Raw genomic sequence first — 20,048 nt, forward strand, 5'->3', positions numbered from 1 at the left:
AACGTGATCCTGGAAATTAGACAGTGCAAATAAGCAACTGCATATGTATTGGTTACCACCATATTAAGTGATTTAATACTACTTTTCTACATAGCCAATGCTGCATGTTTGCTGGCCCTGTAATAAAGTACATTGTGGTTGTTTCACTGTGCTGGAGGGGGCCTTGCATTTCCTTTTTGGTTATTGAGGTTTTTCCCACCCCCTTCTGTTATCTTTATTTAACTCACTCTGCTAACCTCTGTTATTAGATGGGAGGGGAACAGAATTAGAAAAAGTCTTGAAGAGAACTGGAAGAAGAAACTACTGGACTAATACATCTTAATTCCCTTAAAATCTTTTAGGAGGTAATCAAGCTCTGAAGCTGCCTAGGTTCTCCATTTAGCTTGCTCACTGTGTGACAAAGAAGCCATTTGTGTCTTGATTGTATAATCGTTTTATTCTCTTCCTCCCCGCCCCCTCCCGGCCTGGCTTTATTCTTCATTTAAAAATGTAGTGGAAGAAGCCTTTGGATGTAAAGTATTTGAATATTAAAAGTAGCTTGGTTTTTGTTCTTTTTCTTTTCTGTAGTACTATATCTGAAGAATTTTTACAAATTTTATCTTGGAAATTAGTTTATTCATTATGTTTAATTTTAGGAAACAGTGCTCTTGCAGAACATTCTGAAAATGTGCATATTTCAGGAATCTCAACTGGTAAGTCATTTTTTTTGTAATGTTTAAATTTCATGCATGACTTAAATAGTAAATATTGAAAGCCACCTGGTATCTTATGAAGAGATATTTGGCTATAAAAATTATTACTGCCTTTTGCAGCATGTAATAAGGAATGAAGCAACTGGAACACGGACACATTTTTATAAGATAAATTTGATACTTCCATGCTCATGAACAGATTATTCCTTTCTAATGCTTAATTATTTCACCATACAGACATTAAAGAGAAAAGTTGGCCTAACTTGATTTTTCCTACATTAAAGTTTTGTGAAATAAAATTTATTGAAAGATTATTTTAAAAGTATCAATAACACAAGCAGCTTTATTACACATTTTGTTTGATAAGACTTGAAGCAGCATCTGAAACTGCTGTTCACCTGATTACACAGTTTATACTATGAGTAATCTCACGTGACACTAATGGAGCCCTGGCAGAATCCTTATGGCTTGCGCCTCTTCTTTGTCACCAGGAAAACAAGTGGATTGAATAGATGGCTGAAGGTCAGAACCTTTGTATGCTGTACATACTGCAAGCACATACGAAAGAATTGCTTGGATCCTAAGATTAGTTATTGTAAGGAGCTTTGGTGGGGTGGAAGTTGGAAAAAAACAATATTGTCCCTTTCCTCTCCTCTGCAGTCACCTGTGACTCTGGAATATCCTTTGGAGGGGCAGGGTTGGCCCTCCTGAAGAATGTGGTCTGGGGTGTGTGGGGAGCAAAATATGAAACCAGCATAAGGTGGAAAAGCCAATTTAAAGCTTCAACCTGACGTCTAGCATCTTGAATTCACCCCCAAAGGCCAGAGAAAAGAAAGGAGTCTTTAAGACTGCTTGTTAAGGGTATTCTCTGGCTTCAGGCAAATGCAAAAAAGCAGATTCTCCAAGAGCCAGTCTTTATCTAGCCAAAACTGCACCCCCAACCCCGCAAGAGGCAGGTATCAGCTGACTGGCTTTGGGAACAGAAGTAAAAAATGAAGGTAAAAACCCTAATGTGTTTAACACCAAAAGCAGCCCAATGAGGACTAAGGATGGTTAGGGACTGCAGAACACGGAATCTCTTGTGGGTGGGGAATGGAAGCTGGCTGACTGAAACCCTGAAAAAAAGCACTACACACTATAACATTTCATTGCAGGCTGTGTGTGTGTGTGTGTGTGTGTGTGTGTGTGTGTGTGTGTTTTATATCTCCATAGCTCAAAAAGTTTTGTATTTAACCTTTGGGAAGGCCAAAGGCTCTTTCACCACAGTTTTTCTTCCTTTCTTAACAAATTTAGGTGCCACCCTTCACCAGAAGGCAGTTTACAACATAATCAACAGCATAGCAATCATACAACACAAAAACGTCCTCAACAGATCTCGTAATAAAGGAGCAGTGTCAAACTGTTATAAATTTATTCCACTGCAGTTACAAAGCCTGCTGGAGGCCTAGTTTATTTTCAAAAAATGTACGATTAAAAGTTTAAGCTTCTACCAATTTCAATAATAATAATAATAATAATAATAATAATAATAATAATAATAATAATTTTTATTATTTATACCCTGCCCATCTGGGTAAGTGGCATCTTCAGCTCCCTGTTGATGTGTTAAAATCCTATTTATCTGTTTGTTTTGTTTGTTTGTTTGTTTGTTTGTTTGTTTGTTGCATTTTAAATAACCTATAAAGCATGAATAATGATGTTGGTGAAATTCAAAGAACTGTAGGGTTGCTTCTAGGTTCATTGATGCCTTTCGGCCTCCCTCCCCCCAAGCTCCCCAAAGCCAACCATGAGGGTCAAGATACCATTTCTGCATTTGACAAGAGTGTGAGGGAATGTAGCCAGAAGCAAAGTCTGTAAATTATTGTGTGCTTGAGGCATATGTATGGCTGGGTCTGCATCCTAGCCATTGTAAGATTTCTTACATAATATTTTTTTCTAAATAAAATAATTATATTATTTTAAGGAATTGTATACAGGTATGGTTTGTGAGCTGTCTTTGTCGGCATATATTGCATTCTAGTTGTTATAATTACACTACTTTAGTTGCACATTATGTAAGATAAATTGGTCTTTGGTGTGCTTCTTTTGCAGATTGCATATGCAAGTCTGACTTTCTAAAATCCTTATGTGAATTCTCTTATAAGCACAGCAGTAAAGATCACATGGAGATTTAAATTTCTTATCTATAACTGCATTGGCAGTTCTTTGTGAGTTCAGTAATTAACCCAGCCTTTATCATTCACACTTTTGAAGTTAATATTTTACAAAGCAGAAGGAAGTTGTCAGTAAAGGTGTCTTCCAAGCGTGTCATCATGACACAAGAAGCAGTAAGGAAAAAAAATCACGTCTTTCTTAAGCTCCCTTGTCTTGGAAACATAATATAACAATGACTGGTGTTTTGTATGTACATGCAGTTTGACCCTAGGAAAAGAATAGCTGCAGTGATTTAAATTCTGTTGTTGCATTTTTATCCTGAGCACTTCTTAGAATTCTATTTAGATTCATAAGATATTTATTTAACTATATTTATATACTACCTTTCCTCTCTGGCAGTGCACATGGTTCCCCATCCTTCATTATATCCTCACAGCAACCTTGTGAGGGAAGTGAGAATGAGTGACTAGTCCAAGGTCATCCATTGAGCTTCATGGCTGAGTGGGATTTGAACCAACCACAAAACCGGGGTAGCATCACTGTCAAGCAAAAAAAAGCACAAGCTATTTCAGCAGGGTCTGCATGCACTGTACACCTGAAAAGTAGGTGGAGCTTTAGAGATCATAGTAGGGTGCAAGAGGGAAAGACAGTCTTTACTTTAAAAATCAGCTGAGTTCTTACATAAATAGAATAATAGAGTTCGAAGGGATCCCAAGGATCAAGTAGTCCCAATGCCCTGCAATGCAGGAATATGCAGCTGGCCCTTACAGGATTGATCCTGTGACCTTGGCATTATCCCCACTACGCTCTAACCAATGCTGGTAATACCTGCTGTTTACAGCCTTTTCCAGCCTGGTGAAATGCTGAACTGTTGCTGTGGTATTGTATGACTTCCAGAAAGCTTGGAGGTTATTTAAAACTACAATAATAGAAGCTCAGCTGTACTGTCGATTAAGAAGGGTACCACCCAATCCAATATGCCATTGTGGTTAACAAGCAGAATCAAGGAAGCTATTTGACAAAGAAGGCTTCCTTAGAAAATGGAAGTCTTTCCCAAGTAAAAGAGGATCTAGGAAATTATACACATATTAGGTTGATATCTTGTTCTGGATAAACTGATTCAAAGCATTACTAATGGTAAAATTACCAAGCATGTAGGAAAATAAGTCCTGTCTCACTAACCTATTAGAATTCTTTGAGAGTGTTGTGAGTATGTGGATGTGTGACTCAGGGAACTTTATATAGCTGGGTTAGGGGCAGACCTTGGTAATACTGCGCCCTGTGCACAGCCAAATTTTGACACACATTGCTTGGGGGCAAGTGCTGAGCGAGTGCTAACTAGGCTTTGGGAAGGAAGAGGGAGGACTCTAGGAGCCCCTGCACCTCTTTCCCAAAGCCCAGTGCTTACTAGGCTTTGGGAAGCAGGCAGGCAGGAAATTTCCTAATCTAGCTATATACCGTATTTTTCGCTCTATAGGACGCACTTTTTCCCCTCCAAAAATTGAGGGGAAATGTGTGTGCGTCCTATGGAGCGAATGCAGGCTCCTTGGCTTCAGCGATAGCAACGCTAAGCCTCCGAAGCGCAGAGGGAGTGCTTCCTCCGTGCTCCGGAGGCTTCCCATTGCTTTCGCTGAAGCCTGGAGAGGGAGAGGCGTCAGTGCGGACCGACCCCTCTCGCTCTCCAGGCATCAGGGATAGCCGCCTGAAGGCCTTCGGAGCACAGCGCAAGTTCCCGCTGCGTTCCGGAGGCTTCAGGTTCCTTTCGCAGAAGCCAGGAGAGTCTTGCTCTTCCGGCTTCAGCTAAAGGAACCCGAAGCCTGAAGAGCGCAGTGGGAACTTGCGCTGCGCTCGGAAGGCTTCAGGGATAGGCACGCACAGCCCCTCCGGCAGGGAGAGGCTGCACGGGGCTATGGCTTCTTTAGCTCCGCGCAGCTTCTCCTGGCAGGAAGAGGTTGCGTGAGCCTAAAGAGCCTTGTGCCATAGCCATGCGCAACCCCTCCGGCAGGGAGAGGCTGCATGGGACTAAAGAGGAAGCCAAAACAGCTAGCGGGATCCATCACGCTCGCTGCCTTGGCTTGTGCCATAGCCGCGCACAACCCCTCTGGCAGGGAGAGGTTGCGTGCAGCCTGTACGCTGCTCTTTGGGACCGGGGGGAGGGAAGATTTTTTTTCTTGATTTCCCCCTCTAAAAACTAGGTGTGCCCTATGGTCCAGTGCGCCCTATGGCGCGAAAAATACGGTACATCAGAATGTAAAATGTCACCATGCTATGGTTGGCGTGGCTGCCAGTAGGCAGTCACGCTAACTGCGGCGTTAGCAATGGCAGCCCAGCCCGGGCAAGTTGTTTAATGAGGGGAAAGGAGCCAGGAGTGGAAAGAGTGGGGGGGGTGGGCATTAAGGAGAGGTGTAAATCAGGGGTCAGCAACCTTTTTCAGCCATGGGCCGGTCCACTGTCCCTCAGACCATGTGGTGGGCCGGACTATTTTTTTGGGGGGGGGGAGAATGAACGAATTCCTATGCCCCACAAATAACCCAGAGATGCAGTTTAAATAAAAGCACACATTCTACTAATGTAAAAACACCAGGCAGGCCTCACAAATAACCCAGAGATGCATTTTAAATAAAAGGGCACATTCTACTCATGTAAAAACACACCGATTCCCGGACCCGTGGGCTGGATTGAGAAGGTGATTGGACTGCATCTGGCCCCCGGGCCTTAGTTTGCCTACCCCTGGTGTAAATGGTGGAGAGTTGGAAGAGGAGCAGGGGCTAGGTGGGGTTGGCAAGTGTAGCAAGCAGGGATGCAGCCTCTAGTTTCACATATGCTGATGTGGTCTGAGCTGGCAGTGACTGACTAGCAAAGGGATCTTGCATCACGGTGGGTAGCTCAGTGAATATCCGAAAAGGGTATTGCAGAGCTGGAAAGATGCAGAAAAGGGCAACCAAAATGCTCAGAGAGCTGCTCCAAAACCATAAAGATTCTGCCAGGTTTCAGAATTGGCTGTAGTAACTTTAGAGGTCTGTTAAATCAAAGTGCTGAGCCTTTTCCAATTAAGTTAAATTCTAATTGATAGAGCTGGCTGAGAGACTGAACTGCAAGTCATGAAGTCCCAGATTGACTTGTGTGTCTTCCATATTCATTAAGTAGACTAGGAAAGCCACTTGGCCTCTGCTCCCAATCCCAGCATCTGCAGTAATAACTCTTGTATTGTTTTATAAATGTATTTGCCATGAAGAAGAATCCTGCTTTTCTGTGTTTGAGATTTTTTTTAATGAGTTAGCTTTTATAATGTATGTTCAGTTTTAAAAACATAACTCCGTGACTTTTTTTTTTAAAAGGGGGAAACATTTTGAGTGTCATGCATTGACATCTACATATATAAATGTTGATATTCTGCCTTTTTTGTTTTTGCAATATTTATCTGCTTTGTTTTATAACATGAATCTCAAGTAGGAGGTCGCTTTGTTTACATTCAGTTCTATAAATGTAGAATTCCAAAGAGTAATGGAATAAGAGCACCACCTAATGGGTGACTAAACGAAAACAATAAATCTTCTGTAAAACCCTATCACTACTGCTGAACTGATGGAAAATCTGACTTTTAAATTTTGAGGCTTGCTTTTTCCCCATTTTTTAGAATTATCATATTTTATTAAGCAGAAGCCATTTTTATTTTCTTGCAGATAACAAAATAATTCTTCATAATGGAAAACCGTAAAGTCGCCTATTGTGTCAATATTTAATTTACTTGCAGATTGTTCCCTTTACATACAACACCTTTCCTGCATTGGTATATTTTCTGTCATTTGTGGAAGAAGCAGGCATATATGGTTTTCCAAGTGTTTGCAAGCTGCTGCGGTTGTATTCATTTTGTTTACTTGTCATGGCTGATTTTTGCCCATTTTACTTTCTGCTCTTTATAATACAGGCATCCATATACTGTGTGTTGGATTTTTCTGCAGAATAGAAGCATGAATAATTATTCAAATCTATAAATATACTTTGCTGGAAAAAGATATCATTGCAGTGCTTTGCCACATGATCCAGTTGCTCATAAACCTCTACTTTTTTTTTTAAAAAAAAGAAATGATTGGTTTTGATTTAATTTGTGTTATATAACAACAGTGTTTTTCATCTTCATTCAGATGAACCCATCTTCCAAGGAATGGTGTGTTCTTGCACTAAACTTTTGGAACTGTTTGTAAATCTGCAAAAGTGCACCGATAACTAAAGACATCAATTTATATATTTTTCAGCTTGTGGAGATATCCCAGAACAAATTAAAGGTCCAAGTGGGATCATCACTAGCCCAGGTTGGCCTCTTGAATATCCAGCAAGATTGAATTGTAGCTGGTATATCCGAGCAAACCCAGGTGAAATTATTACAATAAGGTAATTTGGGTTCTGTACTTTATAAATATATTGTGGAAAATGTAAGCAATTGTCTAAAAAAAATGTTTTACTAAATGTAAATTTAGTCCTTGTAAACATTCCATTTTCTAATTTTATTCTGCTTCTTGACTTTATTGAATTAAATACCCAGATATATAGCAGCGCTAAATTATGTCTGAGTGTCAGATCTTAAAACTAAAATTTGGTTAGGGTGTCTGGGAGCATTTCATTGAATTTTACATACTAGGTTCTATCGGGAATACTTTATATGATCCGAAGGTTTAGGAAATATATGTTTCCTATATACAAACTTATGGCAGGATCCAAAAAAGGTTGCTTAGGCTCATTCAAGGACTTTTACTAGCCTTGTGAACTTGTGACTTCCTTCTCATGAAAAAGTCAATCCCCATGCAGTCATGGGGATGACCATGCAGTCATTGAAAGTCCTCTTTTTCAGAACAAGCAAACAAACACACACAACAGTTTGTTTGTGCCTCTTCTGCTATTTGAAAATATCAAGGTTAAAATTCCTCGTGGAAGTAGTTTGTCTAGGTTGGATCCAAAAGTGCCTTTAGGAATACAGGAGGTGTCTTCCATGCATGTAAGTGCTGCACTAAACCTCTCACTTAAAGTAGCACAGAAGCTTTTGCATTGTTGGTTTTGCTACCTGCAACTTGGAAATTCCTGTCAGGGTTGAAGAGCAGAGTAGAAATACCGTATTTTTTGCTCTATAAGACGCACCAGACCACAAGACGCACCTAGTTTTTGGAGGAGGAAAACAAGAAAAAAAATATTCTGGATCTCAGAAGCCAGAAGAGCAAGAGGGATCGCTGCGCAGTGAAAGCAGCAATCCCTCTTGCTGTTCTGGCTTCTGGGATAGCTGCGCAGCCTGCATTCACTCCATAAAACGCACACACATTTCCCCTTACTTTTTAGGAGAGAAAAAGTGAGTCTTATAGAGCAAAAAATATGGTACTTTGAAGTTAACAGGGCTTTGTTTCAGCCAGAACTAAGTAGAACTCAGTTCCAGCACCTCTCAGGTAGGCGCCATTGCCATTACAAGAGAAAAAGGGAGGCACGCATAGTGAGTTCTGGCACCTCATTTTTTAGAAAAATAGCACTGGAAGTAAATAAAACAAATACAAATAGAAGCTAAATTGGAATATGTTCTTTCACTTGTAAACTCTTGTGCCTGTGGAAGCATGCAACTTGCTATAGAACCTATGATATGAAATCTGGTATTTGACAATAGTGTTTCAGGTTGCCATTTAGGAAAAGGGCACAAAAAAAAGATGTATATATGAGAAAAGGTTAAAACGTCTGTGCATTGGCTCTGATTTTAGTGGAAAGCGAGAGGCTGAGAAAGAGAGAAAAGAATCTTCCTAATAGATGTAATAGATGTATCATATCAGTAGTTCATATTTAGAAATAATTAATAATAATTATCTATGCTGGATTAAAAACTGTTAAGATTTTGAAATGTATTTCAAAATTGGGGAGGTAAAAATTAGGTCTTGTTGAACTTAATGTCTGTCAAAAATTTAAGGATATGTATATTAAATAGTTGTTTGTTAAGGGATTATACTAATATTTAACAGCAACAAAAAAGAAATATAACTCATTATTTACCTTGTGTAGTTTTCAGGATTTTGATGTTCAAGGATCACGGCGATGCAGTTCAGATTCCCTGACGATAGGGGCATACAAAAACATGGAAAATTATAGAGTGTGTGGGTCTTCTATTCCATCTCCATATATATCTTCACAGGACCATGTTTGGGTCAGATTTCATTCAGATGATAGTATATCACGAAAAGGATTCAGACTGACTTATTTTGCAGGTAAACTTTAAATGTTGTAATTAAACATTTTCTAGATTTAGGGGCAAATCTTTTCAGCGTTTTTTTTTTTTTAAAAACAAACCACAGTGCATCGATTAATGGAAGCTTAAGAAAGAGATGATGGTTATTAATATTCTTTTTATTTTAAAAAATGTAGAAAGTAGGACTGCAGTTGCTAACATCCATACGTTGCCATTTCAGACCCATTGTAGAGACATTTGAAACACTACTTAAGGCATTTGTAGTAGGTATATTGAAAATATTGACAACTGTTCTAAAGCTCAGAAAATGAACCCAGTCCTCCAAACAACTTTCTAGAGAGACACACCAAATTTTATGCAGTGGATCCTTCACTCTTGATGGGACATGTTATACATTTTCATGCACTCTTCATCCATGATAGAACATGCAAACATGTTATGGGGTACAAAATGTTAATCAGCCAAAGGCCTGGTTATAGAGCAACATTTTTACCTGGTGCCTAAAGATGTACAGTGGTACCTCGGGTTACATACGCTTCAGGTTACAGACTCCGCTAACCCAGAAATAGTATCTCGGGTTAAGAACTTTGCTTCAGAATGAGAACAGAAATCGTGCAGCAGTGGCAGCAGGAGCCCCCATTAGCTAAAGTGGTGCTTCAGGTTAAGAACAGTTTCAGGTTAAGAACAGACCTCCATAATGAATTAGGTACATAACCAGAGGTACCACTGTACAGTATAACGAAGCCATTACAGAAAAAGGCCTATTCTTGTGTTGCCACCCTCTGAACCTCTCATGAAGGAAGCACACAAAGAAGGGACTCGGATGATGATCGCAGAGTCCAGGTCATAGGGAGAGGCCGTCCTTGGGGTATTGTGGTCCTATATAAATAAAACCGTACGGAGCTGCTCAAACTGTTTTGTTTTTTTTACACCAGTATAGTTCATATTGTTCCAGATAAACTGTTAAAATACTATTTCCAGCTGACTGATTTTTATTGATTAGTGCAGGGCTAGCCAACATAGTGCCCTCCCGAAGTTGATGTGCTGCAGCTCACACCATCCCACATAACTGGCCAATCCTGGCTGGGGCTGATGGGAATTAACAGTCCAATAACATCGGGGGGGGGGCATATGTATTGGGTCCCAGTACATTTCAGAGCACAATTCAAAGTGTTAGCGTTGTCCCAAACAGCCTTGTCTCTGTATACCTGAAGGAGTGTCTTTGTCCCCAGACACTGAGGTCCAGTTTCTGAAGGCCTTCTGACAGTTCCTTCACTGCGATAAGTGAAGTTACAGGGACCGGGCAGAGGGCCTTCTCGGTAGTGATACCCACCCCATGGAACACCCTCCCATCAGATGTCAAACATAAACAGCTGCACAACTTTCCAAAGACATCTGAAGGCAGCCCTGTATCAGGAAGTTTTAAATGTTTAATGCTTTGTTGTGTTTTTATTATGTTGGAAGCTATCCAGAATGGCTGGGGCAACCCAGTCAGATAAGTAGGCCATTATTATTATTATTATTATTATTGGCATGACACTGTAAGATAAACAAGTAATAAATGTAAAAGTGGGCATATGATAATTTCTTTAATGTTCATTTTTAGGGAAATCCAGCGAACCAAGCTGCGACTGTAACCAATTCCATTGTGCTAATGGGAAATGTATTCCAGAATCTTGGAAATGCAATGACATGGATGAATGTGGAGACAACTCTGATGAAGAAATTTGTGCCAAAGCTAGTCCTCCAACTGCTGCTTCCTTCCAGCCATGTGCATACAACCAGTTCCAGTGTCTGTCTCGTTTCAATGTTTACACTTGCATTCCAGAATCCTCAAAATGTGATGGAAACCTTGACTGTCTTGACTTGGGAGATGAAATAGACTGTGGCATGCCAACATGTGGGCAGTTGCTGAAATATTTTTATGGTACTTTCAATTCTCCCAATTATCCAGACTTTTATCCTCCAGGGAGCAACTGCACATGGCTGATAGACACTGGGGACCACCGCAAAGTTATTTTGCGTTTCACTGACTTTAAGCTTGATGGTACCGGATATGGGGACTATGTCAAAATATATGACGGTTTAGAGGAGAATCCACGCAAGCTATTGCGTGTTTTAACTGCTTTTGACTCTCACGCCCCTCTTACAGTTGTTTCTTCTTCCGGTCAAATCAGAGTGCATTTTTGCGCTGACAAAGTGAATGCAGCAAGAGGATTTAATGCTACCTATCAGGTTGATGGCTTCTGCCTGCCGTGGGAAATTCCATGTGGTGGAAACTGGGGTTGTTACACAGAGCAGCAGCGCTGTGATGGCTATTGGCATTGTCCAAACGGAAGAGATGAAACAAACTGCACTATGTGCCAAAAGGAAGAATTTCCTTGCTCTCGGAATGGTGCCTGCTATCCACGCTCTGATCGCTGCAACTACCAGAACCACTGCCCCAATGGCTCGGATGAAAAGAATTGCTTCTTCTGCCAGCCAGGAAATTTCCACTGCAAAAATAATCGGTGTGTGTTTGAAAGCTGGGTTTGCGATTCCCAAGATGATTGTGGCGATGGTAGTGATGAAGAGAATTGCCCAGTTATTGTACCCACCAGAGTAATAACCGCTGCTGTCATTGGAAGTCTAATTTGTGGGCTGCTCCTTGTCATTGCACTGGGATGCACTTGTAAGCTGTATTCTTTGAGAATGTTTGAACGAAGGTAAGATTTTGCGATTACAAAAGAAAAGCTGCTATTTTATTGTTCCTGATTTATCAGAAAATACTGTCTAAACAAATGTCTGTGGGTGGCTACTTTTACTGAGGAATGCTAGACATTTTCTTTACCCTTCAAAAAAGTTGTCTTGGTATGTAGCTATAAAGCAGCATTGCTGTGAATGCTTCAAATATTCAGGGGATCTTCCAGTGCCATCAAATAGGATTTTGATTAGACTTAAGTAATTAACACTAGTAATTCAAATTGGATTCACATATTATGTAGGTAACAAGTTTGTGCAAGCACAGTTCTTCCTTCCGTAAAATTGTATGAGGGTTGTTATCAAACTGTTAGGGCTGTTGTTATTTAGTAAATTATTATTGTAGCACCATCAGTGTGCATGGCAATTTAGAGGATAAGGGGATAGATGCCTCCCCCCATGAGACTGCAGTCTAAAATTTGACTCCAATGAAACAACAGAGACAGAAATCACTGATACAGTGGTGGCGCTCTTATTATCTATGAAAACTAAATTGCAACCTGTTTATGTTCTTAAATAGATCTTTTGAGACACAGTTGTCTAGAGTCGAGGCTGAGTTGTTAAGAAGAGAAGCACCTCCTTCCTATGGACAGTTGATTGCTCAGGGCTTAATTCCACCAGTTGAAGACTTCCCTGTTTGCTCACCAAATCAGGTAAGAACTTTCATATTAACTAAAAATAGATTACTATGAATAAGAAGTATAAAATCACAAAGTACTGAATCAGTTAGCTAGCCAAACGCCTTATTGCAGCAGTTTCTGCTCACTTTCAACAAGTTGATAAAAACTTTTTGCAGATCTTTGAATCCCAGTCTCAATGTGGTAAGTGCTTGTGAAAAAAGTTACTGTGAACAGCACAGCATCTGTTGACACACTATGTTTTAACACCACATGGTGGCGCTTAACAACCTTGTCTAAGATTCCCTAATTCATACTGTAGCTTGAAATTCAGTGATCGCTCTTAATTCTTCCACAAAACACGGGCAAGCTGTTTCTCTTCCTTGGTCATAAATCTGTGTGATCATATAAGATTGTTTTTGTATTGTCACTGGATATAGCTTTCTGCAGTACAAAGTATTTTTATTGTCACCAGAATAAAACATACTTGGTTGGAAGTCAAGTTTTTTTAAAAAATAAAATATAATGGGTATATCATCAAACTCCACATTAGGAAATTTTGCCCTGCCTTTCTTATCCAAAAGCATTTAAGGAATTGGTAAGCAGCAACTTAATCCAAAATCACTTTAAAACCAGGCTAGTGATTTGGGGTACCTAAATGTGGATCGGTATAAGTAATTTTGCTCACTTGATAAATGCTATAAATGGGTGCTTAATTTACGAAATGTATTAGATACATGTCATGTGTGTATATTCATATTTTTATTTTGAGAGATTTAAATGTAAACAAAAAAGAACATAAGCACTGTCATTGAACCCAGTCCTCAACTGTTAACAAAATGATTCTCACATACATATTTAACTGAAGAACAGTCAGAAGACTTAGATTCTAGACTTGCTTGTTGCCAAATTGAATGAAGCTTATCTAGAAAGCTCCTTATTGCATTTTCCCCCAAGTTGTTGTTTCTTCATAGCATCTGCCTTACCCGTGCCTTTGTTTTCACAGGCTTCTGTTTTAGAAAATTTAAGGCTAGCAGTGAGGTCTCAGCTTGGATTTACCTCTATCAGGCTTCCAATTGCGGGCCGGTCAAGCAATATTTGGAACCGAATCTTTAATTTTGCAAGATCTCGCCATTCTGGATCCCTGGCACTGGTTTCCTCAGACGGAGATGACATTGCCAACCCGAATGGTAGCAGAGAAGGTGAAAGAAACGGCTCTCACCGAAACCTCTTTTCAGTAGAGTCTGATGACACAGACACAGAAACTGAACGAAGAGACACAGCAGGTGCCGTTGGTGGCGTTGCTGCTACTTTGCCTCAGAAGGTCCCTCCTGCAACAGCCGTCGAAGCAGCTGTCGTCTGTGGAGCTTCCTCAGCTCAGAATATCAGCAGCAGTTCGGACGGTGGAAGAGAAGCAGCGAGCGTGGAACCCCCGAGTTCCAGTCCAGGGCGCCACCAGTTCTCCAGTGCACTTAGTCGTATGACTCAAGGGTTACGTTGGGTACGCTTCACTTTAGGGAGGTCGAGTCCCGTCAGTCAGAACCAAAGTCCTTTGAGACAGCTTGATAATGGGGTGGGTGGAGGAAGAGACGAAGATGATGATGTTGAAATGCTCATTCCCGCTTCTGATGCGGCATCAGACTTTGATGCGAATGACTGCTCAAGACCTCTTCTTGACCTCACCTCAGAACAAGGACAAGGGCTTAGGCAGCCTTACAGCACGGCACATAATGGGATGCGGTCCTGTAATCGAGATGGCCCTTGTGAGCGCTGTGGAATTGTACATACTGCCCAGATACCTGACACTTGCTTAGAATCAGCACTGAAAAATGAAACTAGTGATGATGAGGCTTTGCTACTTTGTTAAGTCTAGTTTGAGTGGGTGGAAATGTATGTAAGTTGGAGCAATATTGGTGATTGTTTTGTACTTCATAATTAAGGAAAAAAGCAGTTTGTGGTTTTTTTCATTTCAAAAAAGAATCCAGGGCAAATCATGGGACTTAAGATGTTCTTGTGCATGACTGAATGAATATTTGTCATACGGGCAACTAAAACAAATGTTTTCCCAGGTCAGTATACGTAATGTACACCTGTTGCTATTTGGTTATTTAATGGTCATCCTCTGAGGGCTTTTCAAAGAAACTCCTTTTTCTATTATTAGTATTCTTAAAGCAAGTGCAAGGAAGTGACTGCAGACAGAATACCTTTGTAATTTGTGAAACACACTAGCAACAGATGAGCTTTGTGGAGCCTCTCAAAATGTTCAGGTTTGTCTGAACATTTGCATTTAAAGTGTTACAGAGGTTTGCATCTGTAGCCAGTCCCTTACCCAAACTTTAAAGATTAATGCAGAATGAGGTAATATGAGAAGCCCTCTTGTGTCAGATAGTTTTAACATGATGGTGTAATTTAGAACAGAAACTTGGCTGCTCAACCACTTATGTCTGCCTGCCACTCACTGCAGGTTGTCAGGCTAGTTTGTACAAAATATTTATTCCTTTTTGAAATCAAAACCAACGTACTTTTGCCAATATAATTTTAACTGAATATACTAAATGCTGATTATTGCAAAAAGTATTCTTTTTCTCTCTTGTGGTTTATAATATATTTGTCTAATTACTGATTGTCATCATGCTGAACTTTTTCAGAAGGAAGAGAGACTTTCTCCAATACACTATATATTTTTTTCTTTTAGAAATTCAAACAGCAGTTAACTTAGATAAAACTGATGGCAAAAAAATCTTTTGTAGCTTTTATAACATTGACTTTAATAAGTTGGTCTAGTATGGTACAACCAAATAAGGTGTAAAAATTCAGAGTAATTTTTCATCTATCTTTGAAGATAGATATCCTAAGCAGTTAAAATATGCATTTAATTCTTGTATATAATGTGTTTTTTAAAGCTGAGAATAGGTACCTATAACTCTAGAAAATATGTTCCAACTGCTAATGGATCTTCTCCCTAATAGGGTTTAAATTTGTCTGGTCTAAAGGGATTTGCACTAAAACTATGTTAAGGTCTCTAAAGAGCTTAGTGCACAAGCACTATCACTTTAAGTACTAGTCTCTAATACTGCAATGAAATATATATAAATATCTAAAAAAAATATTTCCATTGCTCTGTTTTTGGGTCCTTGCTTTCTTCTGTTGTTTGTTGCTGCAACTGAATTTGCTTTACTAATTTCCTATTTATTCATTGTATTTAAAAAGCTGGTTTACCTGGCATCAGTTTGCGCTTTTTTAAAAAAAGAAAAAGAAATATTCAGTATATTTCAAGGTTTTTATTTTTGTTACATCACATTTTGGCTGCAAAACACACCAGTGGGGAGAAAACATTCATAGTTTCCAGTTTTGTGACCAGAAAGTGGTTGTTGTTGCTACTAAATGATATCAAGAAATCCATCTTTTGAGAAGGTAAAGATTGTCAATTGCTGTTATATTTATTCTTTGCCAGTCTAAGTAGGCTTAATGATTTAGTATGAAAAATGTATTTGTGTGTGACTGTATGCTATTTATTAAATTTTCCATACATTGCTGAATGTCATTTTTAAAGCATGTTTAAAGTCTTGTGGATTTCTTGTTGTGTTATGCTGTCAGAAAAAAACTGGCAATGTTTTAAGATGTATCAAATTAAAAAATCTTACTATGTATTGAGGTACTTTGTAAAGAGAAACCTGAAGGTATATTAGTTTTCTATTTTTGTAGTTTTTAAAAATAAAAATACACAAATAGAAAACATGGTATAAAAAGAGGGCTGCTGCAGTTATCATTATACCATACCAAGAATGGACATAGTGTCCAAATCATTCACTTTGTACACAAGTTGTATGCCTTTGCACACAATATAGGCTGTACAGTAGCACCCAGAACAATATTTGCTGAGCATGAAAAATTTGCAGTCACAGAAGGGAAAAAACAATTTGCTAGCAGCAGAAGCGGCAGCGGCCAAACTAGTAATTCCCAAGTAGGGAAAAACAGAAATTATTTTGCTGTAAAGTAAACAGAAAACATGTCATAGTGTTCAGCAGATATAGATCACATTTGTAAACAGAGTTTTTGAAATTGATAACCTGGTTCACATGTACGAAGGGGTTGGTTCTAAATTTGCATGATCACCCCTTCTATTCCTTCATGAAAACAATATTTAATGTGAAAGTGTGATAGTGTAGAGCCCTGGTTTCTGTCATTCACCTAAAAATGGGTGAGGGAGAGATTGCTGCCATGCTGTAAGCCCAGCAAGGGCGCAGAAGCTCTAGGCCTCCATAGGGTCTTAATCTCTACATTTAAGCACCTTGCCTACAATTCCACCACATATGGGCTACTCTCTGCAGCTGTAACAACTGGGGTACAGAAACATGCTCAATACCTACTGTGCCTTGAAGCTCTGTGTGTGACCAGTCACACTCTTGCTAAGAAGCTCTTTATCTTTATGGCCACTTTCTATGTGAAAAGGGAAGCTAGAAATTTGAGGTGCTAAGCATTCATTTAGGTGCACACATTAATAGTGGAATTCTAAACATGTTTACTAAGTACTTAGTTCCACTGGTGGCGAAACTCCTTGGCAATGTGCAGTTGGGGAATTTCAGGTGCTGGTCTAAAATGGCAGTTCTGTCTTTAGATGGTAATGTATATTTACTTCAAAATGTAGTGAGATAGTTCTGCTGTATACAGAGGCCTTCTGGCTCATTTTTCTGAGTGGGGCCCTGGACTTCTCTACACTAAAGTTCTGCCATACAGTAATACCTTGGTTTACAACCATAATCCGTTCCGGAGGTCCGGTTGTAAACCAAAACAGGTTGTAACCCAAAGCACACTTTCGCCAATGGGGCCTCCAAAAAAAATGGGTTGTAATAAAAATAATAATTGGTTGTAATCCAAAAAAAGGGACACACACTTCAGGGTTTGTGGCTGTAATCCAAAACGGTTGCAAACCAAGGTACCACTGTACTGACATCTCTGCTTCCAAGTAAAATGTGATTAGGAACACAACATAAGCCTGAAATCCTACATATACGGTAAGTGCACTTTACTGGGAAGTAGGGCTGATTTAATTCGAGATTTGCTTCAGAGTAGAGATGCACAAGATAGGGCTGCATACTGCCACTGAATTTTATACAGCTCAGTTCTAAAAACTTTTTTTTTTTTTTTTAAAAAAAGGTGACCTACTCCATAAGGTGGAATGTGAGATAATTATTTTTGGAAACGACTACTGGCGCTCAGATCCTTCAATAAATTTACCTGGTACCTTCAAATATGCATTGACATTTTTATATTTAGTTTGCCCTGCTTTCAAAGGAAGATGGCAACGAATGTTCTGAATGCAGTAACTCTACTTAGGACTGGAGATGCTATTCCCATTAGATGCAGTTGAACTCTTGCATTTCCAGCGCTGCATAAGCCTTAGGCTATTTACTCAAAAGTAAGCCCCTCCGGCTTGCATTTACATTTACTCCCGGGTAATTGTAAGATTTCCGTTTTGCTTCCTTTCACTATCCTGAAACGCCGCTTTAACCAGGCTCGATCCCTTTTTAAAGTAAGGCATAAGAAGCTAATTGGACAACGTACAACCCCGCAATGTGTAAACTCACTCTATCTATCTATCTATCTATCTATCTATCTATCTATCTATCTAACTAACTAACTAACTAACTAACTAACTAACTAACATTGTTCCTTTAGCCCCTTCAGATAGCAGAGATTTAAAAAGAAGACAGGGACGGAGGCGGATGTGTCTATAGTCCCCGTGGAATTGGGCAAAATACTCCCAATTCGAGTTTTCAGAATGGCACAGAATAAAGACAAAACAAATTCCTTCCAGTAGCACCTTAAAGACCAACTAAGTCAGTTCTTGGTATGAGCTTTCGTGTGCATGCACACTTCTGAAGAAGTGTGCATGCGCACGAAAGCTCATACCAAGAACTGACTTAGTTGGTCTTTAAGGTGCTACTGGAAGGAATTTGTTTTGTTTTGACTATGGCAGACCAACACGGCTACCTATCTGTAAACAGAATAAAGAGTAAGGAAGTGGCTGCTTGGGGGAAAGCTGTACCAGCCATTTTGAAATACAGTCTTACTTAATTTAATTTCACACAAACTGCTTCCAAAACTACTGACCTAAAACCCTCATTCTAAACACAGCTGTAATGCTGAGCAGCACCCACAAACTTCCTCGTGGAAAAGCAGCGCCCCACCCACTCTTGTTGCAAGGAAAAGGCTAGTGGGGAAGTAATTAGGTGCAGGGAGAGGAAGGGCGATAGTAATTCTCACTCTCACAAACACAGGGGGGGGGGGAGGAATAGGGAACAAAGGGTTAAAAGCTCTCAGCCCCCGGCAGGGAAAGTTACACGTGACTGCATGGAATGTCTGCCGGCCCAGGGAGAAAACTTTAAAAGTGCTGCTGCAACTGCTGCCGCTACTTTGCAAACGCGGAGCGCCTTTCCCAGAAACTTTACGCACAGAAGCGGGAGAAGACCATGCAGAAGATTTGGATCCGAGGCGGGCGAGTTGTGAACGCGGACTGTTCGCAAGTTGCGGATGTGTACGTGGAGGATGGGAAAATCAAAGCGGTGGGGTCGCATCTCCAGCCGCCATCCCTAGCAGGCGTCCAGGTGATAGATGCCACCAACAAACTGGTTCTGCCCGGCGGGATTGATCCTCACACGCACCTGCAGTTCCCCTTCATGGGCACGCAGTCGAAAGACGACTTCTATCAAGGGACAAAGGTAATTAGTGTCTTTGTTGTTATAACAGTGCCGGATTTACGTATAAGCTAAACAAGCTATAGCTTAGGGCCCCACTCTCTTGGGGGCCCCCAAAAAATTAAAAGAAAAAAAACCCTGGATGTACATTTCCAAAATAAAAAACAAATAAAATAAAACCTACATACAGCAACAGTGTTTTGTGCTGTGTAGGCTCCTATTTGTTATGTGCAAATGGCTTTAGATACCTATTAGGTCCATAAATTACCATATAGCATATATTCAACACAAAAAACAGCGACAATTTGTTGTTGACAAAGGACAGCTGGACGTATAAAGGGCCCCATTGCTTTCAGTAGCTTAGGGCCTCATCAAACCTAAATCTGGCCCTGAATAAATATATATACATACATACACACACACACTTAACAATGTTTATGAAAGATCAGTTTAAAAGTCTCTCTCTCTCTCTCTCTCTCTCTCTCTCTCTCTCTCTGTGTGTGTGTGTGTGTGTGTGTGTGTATTTAAATTCAAACAAATTGTCCACATCATCATTTAGGATTCCCTGAATCCTTTGACTTCTCTCCACCTTTCCATGGTTACCATTATCAATCTTTTTTTCCAACTGCTTCCCTTATTTTCTCTTTTTTTAAGAAAAACAATCCGTTTTTGCAATAGTTTTTCGTACATTACAAACATTACTCAAATCCTGTTTACGGTGTTCTCTTAAATACATTATAAATTTTTCCCATTCCTTCTTAAAATTCTTCTCTTCCTGGTTTCTCATTTTCCCAGTCAATTTCACCTTTTCGGTGTAGTGTGTGTTTATAATTTCATTGCTGTTTTATTTCCTTGACATCTGATGAATGGGTGTTCCACAGGGCTCTCTATCTGTTTGCTCACCATCTTTCTTGGGGTGGTGCAGAAGGAAGAG

At 39.8% G+C, this 20,048-nt stretch overlaps 2 protein-coding genes across 2 annotated transcripts in view; both read left to right on the forward strand.

The window, feature by feature from the left end:
• The window catches only part of LRP12 (LDL receptor related protein 12), a 41,153-nt gene extending 25,089 nt beyond the window's left edge, over window positions 1–16,064 (forward strand). The window contains 6 exon segments of the mRNA XM_081874104.1: window positions 636–692; window positions 7,103–7,238; window positions 8,877–9,079; window positions 10,667–11,765; window positions 12,320–12,452; window positions 13,423–16,064. Coding sequence (XP_081730230.1) covers window positions 636–692; window positions 7,103–7,238; window positions 8,877–9,079; window positions 10,667–11,765; window positions 12,320–12,452; window positions 13,423–14,283 — 2,489 coding nt within the window. The 3' untranslated portion in view covers window positions 14,284–16,064.
• Window positions 16,065–18,770: 2,706 nt separating this feature from the next.
• Window positions 18,771–20,048, forward strand: part of DPYS (dihydropyrimidinase) — a 48,665-nt gene continuing 47,387 nt past the window's right edge. The window contains exon 1 of the mRNA XM_081874435.1: window positions 18,771–19,138. Within this exon, the coding sequence (XP_081730561.1) occupies window positions 18,890–19,138 (249 nt within the window). The 5' untranslated portion in view covers window positions 18,771–18,889. The remainder of the gene's footprint in view (window positions 19,139–20,048) is intronic.

Source organism: Podarcis erhardii (genome assembly GCF_964252035.2).
Source record: "Podarcis erhardii genome assembly, chromosome: 8".
In the NCBI taxonomy this organism is placed as follows: Eukaryota; Metazoa; Chordata; class Lepidosauria; order Squamata; family Lacertidae; genus Podarcis; species Podarcis erhardii.